Source organism: Pan troglodytes, chromosome 16 (assembly GCF_028858775.2).
Source record: "Pan troglodytes isolate AG18354 chromosome 16, NHGRI_mPanTro3-v2.0_pri, whole genome shotgun sequence".
NCBI lineage: Eukaryota > Metazoa > Chordata > Mammalia > Primates > Hominidae > Pan > Pan troglodytes.
Genome location: NC_072414.2, coordinates 68,086,308 through 68,101,708, shown reverse-complemented (window position 1 = coordinate 68,101,708; position 15,401 = coordinate 68,086,308). Strand labels below are relative to the sequence as shown.

The 15,401-nt window shown below is 53.8% G+C and overlaps 1 protein-coding gene across 2 annotated transcripts in view; it reads right to left on the bottom strand.

The window, feature by feature from the left end:
- TMEM266 (transmembrane protein 266) overlaps window positions 1–15,401 on the bottom strand; it is a 145,355-nt gene that overhangs the window by 34,956 nt on the left and 94,998 nt on the right. For both annotated transcript variants that reach the window (XM_001146305.7, XM_009429597.5), the window contains exons 4-6: window positions 13,366–13,520; window positions 9,944–10,017; window positions 246–302 (exon numbers count right to left, since the gene is read on the bottom strand). In XM_001146305.7, the coding sequence (XP_001146305.4) occupies window positions 246–302; window positions 9,944–10,017; window positions 13,366–13,520 (286 nt within the window). The remainder of the gene's footprint in view (window positions 1–245; window positions 303–9,943; window positions 10,018–13,365; window positions 13,521–15,401) is intronic.

Below are 15,401 nucleotides of genomic sequence, written 5' to 3'. Positions count from 1 at the left end.
TTGCAGAACTTCAAGGAGTTCTGCATTCCTTTTAACATTCTAAATGAATGTTTCAGAACATTCCTTTGCTGGAAACAGTCTCAGTTCCCCCTCCCTGCCCCACCCAACATGCGCAGCCACAGAGGTCAAGTGGGAGAAGGAGCCAGCCTTTCTGATGGTGTCCACCCTGGAATGGATGGGACATGACATTTTCCCGCTTCCAGGATGGCAGAGTGGGGGCTTTGGGGGTGGACATTGGTCTTTACCTCTATTTTGTTTTCGATGTAATCCCAGATCCCAAGCACCACAATCCGTAGAACAGTCTGAGGAAAGGAAGGGAGAAAGTGGTTATTCTCCAGGTCTTCCTCCAGCCGAGAAGATTCCAGAGCTCAGCACTCAGAGCTCTGCTTCCGCATTCAGTAAAAGGAAAAGGTCTCCGCCATCCCCCAAGCATTCCTTGGCCCCTGTGCCCTCTCCACTCCCACTGCCAGTGCCCCAGCTCCAGCCTTTGTGGTGGCCGTGCCTCCTGCTAGCTCCTCTGCCTGCAGGCTCAGACCCCCCATCTCTGTGCCATCCCCTGGGCACTCCTGATGCCATTTTCAGTGCTCCCTGTACATACAGAATACACTCCAAATCCCTTGGAAGGATACTTAGGACCTTGCCTGCCTCTCCTGTGTCATCTTTTGCCACTCCTGTCATGCTGCAAACCACTTACGAATCTTCAAATATACAAGCTCTCTCTCTCATGGCCTTGTCTTTGCATGTGGCAAAAACGCAGTTGACTCCCTTCTCCACTCCCCGACCCCAAATCTCCTCCCTCCTTCCTGTACAATAACTGAAGCTCCAGCATGGCCATCCAACTAAAGACTACATTTCCCAGCCCTCCTTGCATCTGGGAGTGGCCATGTGACTACATTCTGGCCAATGGGTAGCAAGCAGAAGCACGCAGTACAACTTTTAGGTTGTGCCCTTAAATGAATTAGGCTCCTCTTCCTCCTTCCGTCTTCCCAAGGCCCAGAATTGGGTGCATAAGTATGATGGTGTGCAATCTTCAACCAAGGAGGGCCAGGCCGCAAGACAAAAGCCTGCTGGGTCCCCAACAACCCGAAGCCTTACCTATCCACTTAATGTGTTTTTCCGTGAGAGAGAAATGGACCTTGCCTTGTTTAAGCCCCTGTATTTTGGTTTTCTTGTAACAGCAGCTTGGCCTGTGCCTAAGCCAGCAGGGCTTTCCCCTTCCTGTCCTTCTGGCTTGAACGTCACCTCCATGAAGCTCTTGCACACTCCCCGGCTCAGCTGGTGTCTCCTTCCTGGGTGTTCCTATGGTTTCTGGGCGTCACCCTCCACAGCACTTCCTTGTACCTTGTGCTGATTCCCTCCCCATCCCCCAGTGGAGGCTCAAGGGACCTGGTCTGCTGTCTCTCTTTTATCCCTAACACCTGGCATACAGTAGCCACCAGGCGATTATGCACTGTGGACAGATGAACAATGCGTGCACGAAGGAATAATTCCCGAATGGTGCTGCCTTCAGGAGCGGTTTCCTCACCAAGAGGACATCTTTCTCCAAAGAAGCCCCTAAATGCTGGTCTCGTAAGATGCCGGTGCATTTGTCTGCAGGCTCTTCCTTGAGCCAAGATGACTTTAATTCACGGTGATTCACACCAGATGGTGCCCCTCTCCCGCATGCCTGTAGTAGAAGCCTAGCCTTCTGAACTCTGCGAAGCTGCCTGGAGGATCATCACCCACTGCTGTTATGCCACAGAAAGGCTTGGCTGGTAAAATCCAACTCTTTCTCGTGAAGGACAATCTTGATTTCTGTGAAGGGATGGGAAGGTGAATGCTTGTGGGGGACAGTCATGTTGCCTTCTCTGAGTAGAGAGAGGAGCATGTGGCAGCCTGAAGTCCGCTCCGCTATAACTTCCCGGTCTCTGGGTGGGTGGCCCCACGCTTAACTGCGAGACAGCTTGCAGGGGTGGGGAGAGATCTGGGTGCGGTGGCCACAATGTCTTGAGATCAGAGCTCAATAATGAGCTGGTTGTGTGGCCTTGGGCAAGTCAAATCCCGTCCCTGGGCCTCAGTTTCTCCTTCTGCCAGAGAGGTGGGTTACATGTTATAATCCTTCCAAATATTTATGAGAATAATATCTGCCATCTACTATATGTCTGTGAATGCCAGACCCTGGGCCAGCCCTTCTAACATGTGATTCCCATTTTACAGAAAGGGTCAGAGAAGTTAAGGAAGCTGCCCATAGCCACACAACCATCAGGAATGAAGGCAACATTTGGACCCAGAGGTTTCTGGTTCTGCAGAGTGTACTCAGCTGTGTAAGAACACCACGTAACAAGCAGGCGCGATGGCTCACACCTGTAATCTCAGCACTTTGGGAGGGCAAGGCGGGCAGATCGCTTGAGGTCAGGAGTTCAAGACCAACCTGGCCAAATGGTGAAACCTCATCTCTACTAAAACTACAATCATTAGCCGGGTGTGGTGGTGCACACCTGTAATCCCAGCTACTCAGGATGCTGAGGCAGGAGAATTGCTTGAACCTGGGAGGTGGAGGTTACAGTGAGCTGAGATCATGCCACTGCACTCCAGCCTGGGTGACAGAGAGACTCTGTCTCAAAACACACACACACACCACATAATAATATGGTTTCTTTTTTTTTTTTTTTTGAAACAGTCTCACTCTGTCGCCCAGGTTAGAGTGCAGTGGCACTGCAAGCTCCTCCTCCCAGGTTCACGCCATTCTCCTGCCTCAGCCTCCCGAGTAGCTGGGACTACAGGCACCCGCCACCATGCCCGGTTAATTTTTTGTATTTTTAGTAGAGATGGGGTTTCACCATGTTAGCCAGGATGGTCTCAATCTCCCGACCTCATGATCCACCAGCCTCGGCCTCCCAAAGTGCTGGGATTACAGGCATGAGCCACCTCGCCCAGCCATATGGTTTCTTTTGTTGCTGCCCAACCCCTGTAATTGTGCAGAGATTGAAACTTAGTGTTTGTCTCCTCTGAAATGCTACAATAGCCATATCTATCCTGAACTCTCAATTCTGGGGTGTCCAAAACAAAAGTCCAGGCTGGGAAGATGGGAATAGGGCCTGGTGCAAATATAATTTCTGCTATGGCAACTGCTCCTCCTCTTTCTCCCCCTTCTTCTCCTTTTAAAATGGTGGTAAAATACACATAACACAAAACACACCATCTTAACAATTTTGAAGTGGCCAAGTGTGTTAAGTACATTCACACTGCTGTGCAGCCATCACCACCATGCACCTTTAGAGCTTTCTCACCTTCCCAAACTGAAACTCTGTACCCGCTGAACAGTAACTCCCTATTCTACCTCTCCCCATTCTACTTTCTGTCTCTATGAATCTGACTCCTTTAGGATCCTCAAATAAGAGGAATCATCATGCTTCTTTAGAAACAACACTCTTCTTAGCTGAAAAGGCAGAGGCCCAGGAGTGAGGGGTGGAGGGAGCCGGCCAGGGTGGGACTCAGCCAGCAGAAGTTGAGCAGGAAGAGGAGGCAGCAGACAGTGCACCCAGAGCCTCTGTGCCCCAGGAAGGAAAGGGGCTGAATGGTTTTATGAACCAGAGCAGTGCCAGGGAAGCAGGTGAAACAGCTAGAATCCCAGCCGCTGCCTTCCCTCTGTGCTGGCCCATCCGCAGGGGACCCATCCTCGGAGGCCTGGCTCGAGCCCCACTCTTCTGGGAGCCTTTCCTTCTTAGCTCAGCCCATGGAAACAGAATAGCAAGAGGCCGCTGTGGAGAGGGCTCGGGAAACACCTCCCAGCCAGGCCTCCTGCTAGAGATGGGGAAGCGGTGGCTCCAGGTCAGGGTCAAGGCCAGAGTGACCCTGGCTCTGATACACCCCACCTGCTGGCTTTTCCCGCCCCGCAGCATCCTTCCCCTCCCCAGACACCTTTGCCGAGACCCACTGTCCACGGAGGCAGGGACAGAACCTCACTGCCCTGCCCCGCACAGACCGAGTATAGTCTTAACACCTCCGAAAACACGCGCTGGACTAACCCACGGACTGCCTGTCCTTCTCAATGTGCAGCCAAGGACGCCCCGCTTAAGCAGCATCGGGGGGTTTACGTGAAATGCAGATTCCTGGACTCTCGTGGACAGCCAGGATATCAGAAACTCTGGGCACAAGCCCCGGAATATGCTTTTTAAACAAACTCCCCCGGAGCACCCGACGGAACCGCAGGGATGTGTGAGGCGACCCTGCCCCGGGTTACAACAGGAGACCACAGGCCCACAAGCAATAACGAGAAAGGGTGTTAGATGGGGAGTCAAGAGTCTAGTCCTCTTTCTGGCTCCGATCATTCCTTACTAACCACCTGACACTGGCCGGATCTCTGGACAGATCTGGACTGAAAGCAGATCCACGCCCCTCATGCGGCCACCTTCAGAGCTGCTCCAGAGCTCAGCGAGGCACACGGCTCACTAAAAAAGCAGGGTGACGATGAGGGATTGCCCCACCCCCAGCCATAGCCCCATCCCCAGCCCCAGGGCCGTGGCCTTGCAATACTGGCCCCTAAAAGTTGCAAAGGCCTTTGAAGGAGCATCTGAGGAGCTGGAATCCCCAGCTTCCGCCTCCTCCTTTCCCACTTGGAGCGAAGGGTTTTCAGCCTCCTTTATCCCAGTTTTGCCTTCAGGAGGCTGCTCTGATAAGCAGTGTAGGCTACAGCCTTGGCAAACACTCAAGGATGGTGCCATTTATTGAGTATTATGAGCAAAGTTTTTATACCATTTGAGAGACGCAGAAACTGAGGTGCGAAGAGTGGCAGGTGAACCTTCTGGTCCCTGGACCCCTCTTGCCTTCCGCCTCAGGTGCCCTCATCTTCTGCTCCTGGTCAAGCCCTGCTCTCAAGAAGGGACTCCCCTCATCTCTTCCAAGGGAAGGAAAAGCTGACTTCTCTGAAGGAAGGGGTCCAGGCTTCAGGCTGCAGGAGGGGAGAGTGGGAAATCCCAAGCCTTGCACCTGGTCCAGGCCCTGCCTCAGCCAAATGGCAGAAAGGGCTCCTGCCCCTTCCTGCTGCCTGAGGCTGAGGCCCTCCCCTCAGCAGAATCAGCGTCTTTCCCTGGGGAGGGGCCTGATGAGGCTGCCAGAGTTTGGAAACCTTGGGAGATGTAGGCAGAAGTAGCTGTTAGTCTATAAGCTGGCTTTGTGCAAATTTTTAAAAGGCAGAGGGAGATCCCCAGATCACCTCTTAGTGAGCAGAATGGGGGCTGGACACCCCTGTGCCCTGCAGAGCCATCCCCATGTGGGGCCCGCCAGCCAGGGAGAAGGGAGCAGCCATGTCTAGCCCCAAGCCCGCGGCCACCCAACACTGTCGGCAGTGGGTTGGGGGCGTAGGGTGGTGCGTGGCTCAGGGGAGCAGGCTGGTCTAAGGAACAGCCACCATGGGTACCAGGCACTGCTGGCTGACCCCTGGCACTTCCTTAAGAAGCAGATCTGCTCTTGGACAAATGTTCCCTGGGGTTAAACTACAATGGCAAGAGGAAGACGTGGATTCCAGGATCCAACTACAAGGCTAAAGTAAGAAATGTGAAGATCTGTGTGGTAGCTGACACTGTCACCAGTCTCACACTGGTGAGGAGAAGAAAAATTGGGGCTGGACACAGTGGCTCTTGCCTGTAATCCCAGCACTTTGGGAGGCCAAGTGGGGAGGATCACTTGAGCTCAGGAGTTTGAGACCAGCCTGGGCAACATGGCGAAACCCCATCTCTACAAAAAACATACAAAAATTAGCCAGGTGTGGTGGTGCATGACTGTAATCCCAGCTACTTGGAAGACTGAGGTGAGGGGATCACTTGAGCCAAAGAGGTTGCAGCTGCAGTGAGCTGTGATTGGACCATTGCACCCCAGCCTGGGTGACAGAGTGAGACCCTGTCTCAAAAAGAAAAAAGAAAGTGTGCTGTGCTACATCGTGGATGAACCGAGAAAACATGCTAAAAGCAGCAGTCACAAAAGGCTACACACTGTAAGATTTTGTTTACATGAAATATCTGGAAGAGTTAAGTTCACAGAGACAAAAGCAGATTACTAGCTGGCAGGGCAGCTGTATAGGGGGCAGGGGGAGTGACTGCTACTGGGAATGGGGTCTCCTTTTGAGGGTGATGAAAGTGCTTTGGAATCAGGTAGAAGTGACGGCTGCACATCACCGTGTGGGTACTAAATGCCACGGAATTGTCCATTGTAAAAGGGTTATGTGAAGAGAATTTCACCTCAACAGAAGGATGAGGAAGAGAGGGAGAGGAGAGTCAGTAGCTGCTGCCACCACTGCCTGAGGCTCCTGTCTAGAAGGCCAGCCGCGGCCCCGCTTTCTCTTCTCCCAGGGAAAGAGCTGGGGCTGCCTGGGCCTTTCCAGACCCCAGGGATGCGACCAACACCCCACAGCCTGCACTGGGCCCTGCTGCAGGGTGGCCTGGCCTTGGCCAGGAGGCCCCAAGGACTCCTGCAGTCTTGGGGGAGGAGCAGCAGGCTTCCCAGTTCCAAGTGGCCAGCTGGGCTTGGCCTCAGCCAAGGGCGGGGCTGCGCTTTGGAGGAACGTTTGCACAATTCTCCATCTGGATTGCAAGGCCCTTCATATTCTTGGTGCTGCAGGGCCACGTGAAGCGCAGTGACCCTGCGTGACCTGGAAGTCTGGGGCCCAGGAAGTCTCATGGGCATCCAGTCTCACCTTGGACCCTGTGCAGGGACCCCTGCACAGCCTGCCTGATGAGGGGCACCCACTCTCACTGCTTTGAGAGCATCTGTCTCACTGTCAAACGGCTTGGCCCATTTGAACAGATGTCCTCAAACGGAGCCCAAACCAGCCTCACACTCCCCTTCTCTGGGCCTAGCTCTATGGCCTGTGGCCAGCACAGAGCAAAGTAGCCCATCTTCCCAGAGCAGCCTGCAGAGCTCTAGGGTGGGCAAAGGCCGGGGCAGAGGCCCGCTCACCCACCCAGAGGCCTGCACCTGGGCCCACCTGCCATTCCTGCAGGCCCTGGGCAGGTTTCCGCACCTCTCCAGGCCTCAGTTTCACAACTCATAAAATGTCCTACCCACCTTCCAGGACTGTCCTAAGGCTCAGCTGAGAGGAGGGGTGGAGAACTGCTCAGGACAGGCCCAGGGCTCCAGGACAGCAGGAGCCCCGGCGGGGTGACCTTCTTGGAATTTCCTGTGGAGTAATGCCCACTACCTAAGGCCAAGGAGGCTCGGAGTGCCGCCCCACCCTCGGCCCACAGCCACATCCCTGGGTATTAACCAGGAAAGAACTGGCAGACCTGAAGACGTGGTACTCATTTCTCCCAGCTGAGGAGGGGTGCCAGTCGTCCTGGGTCTGTGGTCTGAGTGATCACTCGGTCGGACTTTCTTTCTCAGGTCCTTCCCAGAGACCCCTGGTCCCTTCCCACCCTGCCAGCTTCAGGGCCTCCAAAGGATGCAGTCAGGGGCAAGAGACCAGCTTAGGTGCCCAGAGCCCTGGGTCCAGTTTTGATCTTAACTGGCCGCATAACCCTAAGCTGCTCTCCTTGTCTGTGCAGTATTTTGAAAGGACGCCACTGGTATGGTGGGCAAACACGCAGGCTGACCCACCACTGATGGACACTGAGCTCTCCTGGCCCTTCCTACTGGGCATCCCAGTCATTGTGAGGGGCACAGACATGGTCGCATGTTTCCAAGCTGTCTGGAGGCAGGAGACCTCCATGAGACCCTTCTAGTAACAAGGTTCTGACATGGTTCTTATGGGCACGCAGCAAGACCATGGAAATCTGTGCTTGCTAGTGTGGTGTGAGCTGTGTGTGTATTCCCGCAGGTTCTGTGCCTCATTCATTCGTCACTCGATCTCCATGCACCGGCCCTCCATTCACGCTGGACACTGGCAGGGGTGGCCCCTGCTACCTGCGGCCTGGCTCCACCCCCTCACCATCTTTGACAAGGTCAAGGTAACGGAGCCAGCCCTTCCTCCCCAGTCTCCTGCAGACCCTGCTCTCCCCGCTCAGCTGTGTGAGGACCCAGCCCCTTCCCTGGTTTGGGGGTGCCTATGGGGGACTCGGAGGCTGCGATTCCTGTGCACAGGGGTTTGTCTGTTTCAGGTGGCTTGTCTCCGGCAGTGACAGGAAGGGAATGCCAAATTAACGCTGGGCAATAAATTCTGCAAAAGCCAATAAAACTAAAGCAGAGGGATAGAGGGGAAGAACCGCAGCAACTGATTAAACATTTTTGTTGGCAGTCACAGACACATGGCACATTTTCCAAGGTTTGCATCAAGGAGACATCTGGCCACGGCCCATGTGTTTGCGGGAGGGAATCCTGGCCAGGCAGAGACAAGAGGCCAGGGAGGGCAAGACCCACATGGGGGCTGTAAGCTGGGGAGCAGGCACTCTGCTCTGCGGGGCAGAGGCACCTCCAGGGCAGTGGTCTCAGGGAGGTGGTTAGGACCCCTTCTGGGAGGGCAGTGCTGCGATCTGCCCCCTCCATCTGAGCCTCAGGCCCAGGCTCACCAGCCAGCTCCGTGGGCTGTAGGAGGCGAGGCCCAGGAAAGGGAATGTTCCATGCTTGGAATGCCTGCTGCCCGGCCCACCACACCCCACACCCGGACTCAGGATTCTGGACTCAAGACCCAAAGCCCAGCTCCCTCCTGATTTTTAGGGAGAGAGAGAGAGAGAGAGAGCAGAGCCATTAGCTAGGCCAGAGGGGACACACAGGAGGATGCTGGGACTCCTGACTCCTGGGGTTCCCCACCTCAGTGCCTCTGCCCACGCCACCCTCTCCCATAGCATCCTTCCTCCCTTCAAGGCCCCCTGTCTCGGGGTCCCAGAGCCCCCATGCCTCAGGTAGAGCAGCTCCCGTTGGTGTGAGATGTGCGTATGTTCCCAGCAGGTGCTGTGCCTCTCTCGTTCCTGCCTTTCCCTGAGGGTTTGCTGAGCCATGCTGAAAGGCCCACGGGACTTCGCATGGGCTAATATGTACCCATAGCAGGGATGGGACACTCAAGGGTAGAGTGACACAGTGGCCCGCTGGCTTGGGCCAGTCCTAGGCTCTGTTAGGAGAAACCAGTTTTCCACATGAAACTCTCCTGTCCTTCAGTGACCCTCCAGTGTGCACGGGACAGGATAAAACCCTGCCTGCAGCAGGACCAAGCCAATTCCTCCCACACCCAGATGCAGGCCAGAGTCTCACTGGGACAGCCTGGGAACTGCTCAAAGGAAGTGTCACTCACCCCCATGAGAAAACAGAGGAATGTGCTGCCCAGACATGTCAGCTTCTGCACCAAGCCCGGGGTCCTGCGGATCTCCATAAACTTTCCCCCTCCCCTCACCACAGAGATTCGCACTTGGTCTCTACTGGCCGACTCCAGCAACGCTGACGGCGATCCGTGCTCCCTGAGCCCCCACCTCGGAAACACAGCCTCACACTCACACTGAGAGGCACATCTTTCGGCCCTGTCAGACCCAGGGCCCCTGCAGGACCACGTCGGGTCCACTGCCTGGCCCTGTGACCCCGTTCCCCCACCCCCTGCGTGCTTCAGCCCCAAAGGTCCGGCCAACTGTGGGCCCAAGACCACAGCCACAGCGGCCCAAGAGCTTCCCTGTGTGGGCACCTGGCTTCAGCCTCACCTCCCGCCCGCTCCTTACTGGCTGCAACCAACACTGGCTGCCCCTCAATGCCACATTCAGTCTCACCTTCACCAGTGTCATCGCCCACCCCTCACCTGGAGAACACCTGCTCATCCACTGGGGTTCCTCCCAGGAATCACCTGCTAGGGCCAAACCCCCCTGGCTGGGTTGGGCTCCCTGTACCACTTCCCCCCGCAGAGATCATCTATCTATATTGTGTCTCCCTCCCAGCAGCCTCAAGGGCTAGCAGGGGACCTGATGCTAGAAACCATTTCGAGAAGCAGACCTTGGTTTCCCCAGGACAGGAGTCACCCAACAGAGGAGGTGACAGGGCCAGAGTCTCCACCTACCTCTGAGAAGAACACGGACAGAATGACCAGGCTGATCCAGTGAATCACGCCAGCAAACTGGAATGCGCTGGAAACTGCAATGGACACGATAAGGACCAATTTTAGGAGTGAGGAATTAGGTGCGTTGCTATGGGGGCTTCGCAGCATCCGTCCGGACCTCTGGGACCCTGGGGCCTGCCTGCATGAACGTTTAGATCTGGTGGAAATTGGGTCAGAGAGCAAGGGCAGCTTTAGCTGGCGTCTGCAGTGAAGCCAGTAGGAGATTTGTGAGCCAACGATGCTGTTCTTCTTGCCTCCGACGCAAGGGGCTGCCTCCTTCTCCCCCACAGGCCGCCTCTCTCAGCTCCTGCTTGGTCTTGGTGGGCTTTTGGCTGTAGCCAGACTCTAGGAAAGAAGCCCTCCAGAAGGGGCTCATGAAGACATTCACGGCTTTTGGGCTGTGTAGGCAGCTTCAGTTGAGGCTGGATGGGCTTTTAGAAATCCAGTCCACAGTTCACCCCCAAAGTGCTGTGCACAGTCAGGGGACTCTAGGTGAGCTTACTGTGACTTTTCATTCTGGAAACCGAGTGGCAGAGACGGTGGTGTCGGCCAGTGTGTTTTAGAGAGAAGGCTGCAGTGAGGACTGGCAGGGGAGCCGGGCACGGGGTGGAGGTGTCTGCCTCCCTCCCTAGATTGGCAGAGCCAGTGGGATGGGGTCTGCTAAACTTCCACGTTGCCCTACTTGCCCCCAGGTTCTGGAGTGGGAGTGAGGGCAGCCAATCAGCCCCTGAGGGCTCCCGCCCCACCTTTCACCAGCCACTCCTTAGAGTTAAGGCATTTTCTTTGGAAAGCCCTTTTAAAATACATGAAGCCACAGCCAGCCTTTGAACCCTGGCATGGCATGGTTTTTAGCCAGCGAGGCCAAAAGCAGGATGCTGGGGCCCAGGACAAGGGTCAGGTGAGCTCTGATGGAGACTGGGTGGGAGGGATCGCCCCAGAGGGTAGAGGGCTCCCCAGAGGCCTAAAAGAAATACTGGTGGGATACCCTGGGATACCGGGGAAGGGCTGAGAGGGGGTGAGAGGCAGGAATGCTGCTGAGAACATGCCTGCTCTACCTCCTTCGTGGGCTGCAGCCAGGCCTGCTTGGCACACTGCTCAGAACCCCCCCAGGGCCAAGGGAAAGTGCCCAGTGCCTTCAGCAGGGAGGGCCAGACTGAAACAGAGGAACCCACAACCTCTCCCGAAGCTCTGGGATCTGCAGACCCTAGGGGTGGGTAGAAATCAGGTCACAGAGCGTAGCCAGAGGAAGATGGCTGCAAAACCAGGTTCCAGGTGGGAGACTCTGAGGCCCCCTGGCTTTGGGCCAAGACGACCCTTAGAAGATGAGCTCCGAGTCAGGCCACATGAATCCCAGTGGGAACGAAGAGGCTGAGGCCCGTGTGACTCCAAGAAGACCTCCAGATGATTCTGAAAACATAAAATCTCTCCCCATTATTTCTCAAATGAATTCCTGTGCCTTTTTTTACGGTTTGCTTTAGAAGAGCAATAAATCTCTGATTGTGCGTTTTATGGAATTTAAGATGCCTTTTATGAGCTGCTATTGGATCTCCCACCAAAATCAATCTCCTGGATACTTAATTTTAAGCAAAATTCCAGTGTCGGCTGGGTTCTCAGTTCTCCTCAATACCTTGTCACAGCCCGAGCAGCCGAGGGCCCCGAGGACAATCCGCCACGGGGAAAGAAAGGCTCTGTTATGGGCAGGTCTCATAAAAAGCAGACAGTATGGGTGAGTGGGAGGGAAAGTATACAACATGGTTTAATTGAAGACAGGTTGAGTGTAAAACCAGTACCGGTCACTTTATGCTGGAAGATCCTTTAATTGGAACCAAGGGGCCACCAGCTGCATAAAACCCAACTAGGCTTATCAGACAAAAGCAATTCTGTGCTCACCGTCCATGCTCTCTGAGAGAGCAGAGAAGGCTCATGTGACTTGGAGGGAGCTTGGACAGACCCTGAGTTCACAGGATCCCATAAAGGAATTGGGGGCATTTGAGAAAGGAAGCCCAAGACGTCTGAATGGGTTTGGAGGTGACTGGATCTACAGTCCTGGAGTTTGCCAATGGAAGGAAAAGAAATCTCTCTGGGGCTGATAACTGTACCTCTTTTTACTTATTTATTTATTTATTTATTTATTTATTTATTTACTTTTTATTTGAGATGGGGTCTCACTCTGTCACCCAGGCTGGAGTGCAGTGGCGTGATCACGGCTCACTGCAGCCTTGACCTCCCAGGCTCAAATGATCCTCCTACTTCTGCCTCCCGAGGAACTGGGACTACAGGCGTGTGCCACCATGCCAGGCAAATTTTTAATTTTTTTTGTAGAGACAGGGTCTCGCCATGTTCTCCAGGCTGGTCTCAAACTCCAGGGCTCAAGCGATCCTCCCACCTTGGCCTCCCCAAATGAGATTACAGGCATGTGCCACCACACCTGGCCTGTGCCTCTTTTTAAATTTGCATTTGAAGGATCTACCTTTTGAGTCAGGGCAATACAGGGAACCAGGAACTGTACCAGAAACCACTCACTTATCCAAAGTCAAAAGGCAAGACACCTGCTCCTGCCCCTCTGGTGTGACAAACAGTAGGGGGTAGGCCTGGTGGGGTAAGCAGTGGACTCTCCACTCAGACAGCCATGTCACTATGGGACATCCAGGACAGAAGAGGTGGAAGACAAGGTTTAACGTGAAACTAAGACAAATGCCAAGAGGAAGAGAACTGGCCAAGCAGTTAAATGACCTGGTGCCTTGAAGTCCCAGCTCCAATACCTCTTACTTAGGGCAAGTATCTCACTTCTCCAAATCTTAATTTGCCTCGTCTATAATACGGGATCATATCCATCTCGCCCATCTCACAGGGTTACTGTAGTGTCAAATGTGCGGAAAAATGCTTTAAAAACTATCACGATACGTATAAATCACACTGCCAACTCACAGCTGGATAAAAATACCAGGAATCTTATCATCACTGTGGTCGCTGTCATAATTAGTTACTACAAGCTGAGATGCCTCCGTAAATGGGAACTCTCTTTAGACTACAGAAAATTCCAACCTGGAAAATTCCAAATGGGAGCAATTAAAAAAAATGCATACAGGGGTCCCCAACGTTTTTCATCTCATCAGTTTCTGATCATGGAATGCTGGGGAGGGGACTGCAGAGGCCACATTGGGCAGAGAGGGGCAAACTGAGGCTGGGGGTGACAGAGAGAGAAGCTGCCAGATGTATTTCCTCCCCAGTGGCCATCCCCATGAGCCCCAGGGCCTGAGGCTGGGCAGCAGCATCGGCGGGGGCAGATCACAGCCTGCAGGTTGGGGACCCCTGATGAATGCAGATGCACATTGAATATTGACATCATATGTATTGGCATATGTATCTCTCTTGCTACTCACACTGGAGAAGCTTTATATCTATTAGAAGTTCCAGAGTCAGGAGAATCACCACCAATATTACACAGGCTACCAGGAAACTGTTGAGACTTGCACTGAGCAAAAATACCTGCCACACGGCTGCTCTCTTCCCACAGCACGGCTTCAGCCAGTTAGACCTGTGGGGACAAAAGTGGGGAGAAGAGAGGCTCAGAGTGGGAGGGGACAAGAGGGTGGACCCCGGCCAAAGCCCTGCTCTCAAACCCACCAGCGTCACTCCTCCCGGGCTCTCTCCCTGGCTCTAGGCTTCATGACGAAACACAACCTTATTCAAGAGGCTGGGGAGCATCATAAAGGGTGAAAATATCTCATTAAGAAATGGAGCTGGCCATTTTTTTTTCTTTTCTTTTCTTTTTTGAGACAAGGTCTTACTCTGTTGCCCAGGCTGGAGTGCAGTGGTGCAATCTCAGCTCACGGCAACCTCTGTCTCCCAGGTTCAAGCAATTCTCCTGCCTCAGGCTCCCAAATAGCTGGGGCTACAGGTGTGTGTCACCACACCCGGCTAATTTTTGTATTTTTGTAGAGATGGGGTTTCATCATGTTGGCCAGGCTGGTCTTGAACTCCTGACCTCAGGTGATCTGCCCACCTTGGCCTTCCAAAGTGCTGGGATTACAGGAATGAGCCACTGCTCACAGCTGGGCTTATATGCAAACCTGCAGCTCATGCAGCTCTGTGCTTCAGTCTTCTCAAAGTTGAAAAGGGTATGAGACCAACATCTGGTGGGTTAGCGGACAGTCGGCCTATGCAGCAAGTGCAGCGTGGAAACAATGTGTTACTACTGCACTTCCGTGCGTCTCAGAATGCGGTGACATGGGCTCTGGCATTTGGGAGCATCTCAATTTGCCTTTAATAAATGCTCAATGAGTCACTGAATGGATTTTCCATTTTTCAGCTATAAAAAGGAAGATTTGAACCAGATCGCTGTTTTTCAAAGTAGACTGAGTGGAACACTAGTTCCACAGAATGTTCATAGTTGTTATTTGATGCAAAAGTTTCCATGGTTGGGTACGTTTTGGGAAATTTGGGTCCAACGAAGTTAAATGGATATTTTTCTCTGTGGGGCATTTTAGGGCCTTCAATATGCTCTTATGCATCATCATGGTCCCAAAGAGATTGCAGAATCAGGGCTTCCCAAACTTGCTGGACCGTGACACCCTTTGTCACAGAGTGAGAATCTGGCAAGACTAGAGTTCCACGGACTTTCAGGGAAACCCTTGACTATATGACCCTGGACATCACAGCAGAGGTGAGGCCTCCGAGGACAGCAGCTTTCCTGAGCAGGTCTGGAGGTGGGAGGGGTCACGGAATCTGAGCTGGGTGGGCTCTGCAGGGCACTAGACACCCTCCTCTCAGGAGCACGAGAAAGGCCCCTCTGAGGGGCCTGGGGAATACAGGGATGGGGGAGCTGAGGTCAAACCTCACCTGCTTGGTAGTTTAGGTATGAACAGGACCTGCCTGCCACCCTTGCTGAGGAAGAGCTAGGCATCCTGAAGTGGCAGCCACAGCACCAGCCCAGGAGGCCACACTTCTGGCTCTGCCTTCAGCCACCCTGGGGCCCCGAGTGAAGGCTCCTCACCACTGTGGCCTCCGCCTCTGCCTCCCCATGTATAAACAGGGATAATGCTCCTGAACTCACAGGTCACTGAAGTTAAATGAGGGAACTAATCTGCCCTGTAAAGACAATGCAGCTGAAATGGATTGGTGATGATGACGACGATGATGATAAAATATCTGATGGTCCGAACATGGGGTTGGGAAGGGGGCTGTGCCGTGAGGCGCCCCCTTCTCTCGGAAGGAATAATGTGAATGCTTCAAGGAGACTTCTTCCTCACAGTCCATCCAGGGAAAGCCTGAAGGAGTCCCCCGCCATTGGAAGGACAGACAAAGCTCACAGCTCTTCAAGAAACCTGGCAGGACACTGGGCTTATTCACATCATTCTGAATATTTTCTTACTCCTCTGGGAATGATAGGCCCCCGTCCTCAAATCTGTGGGGAATG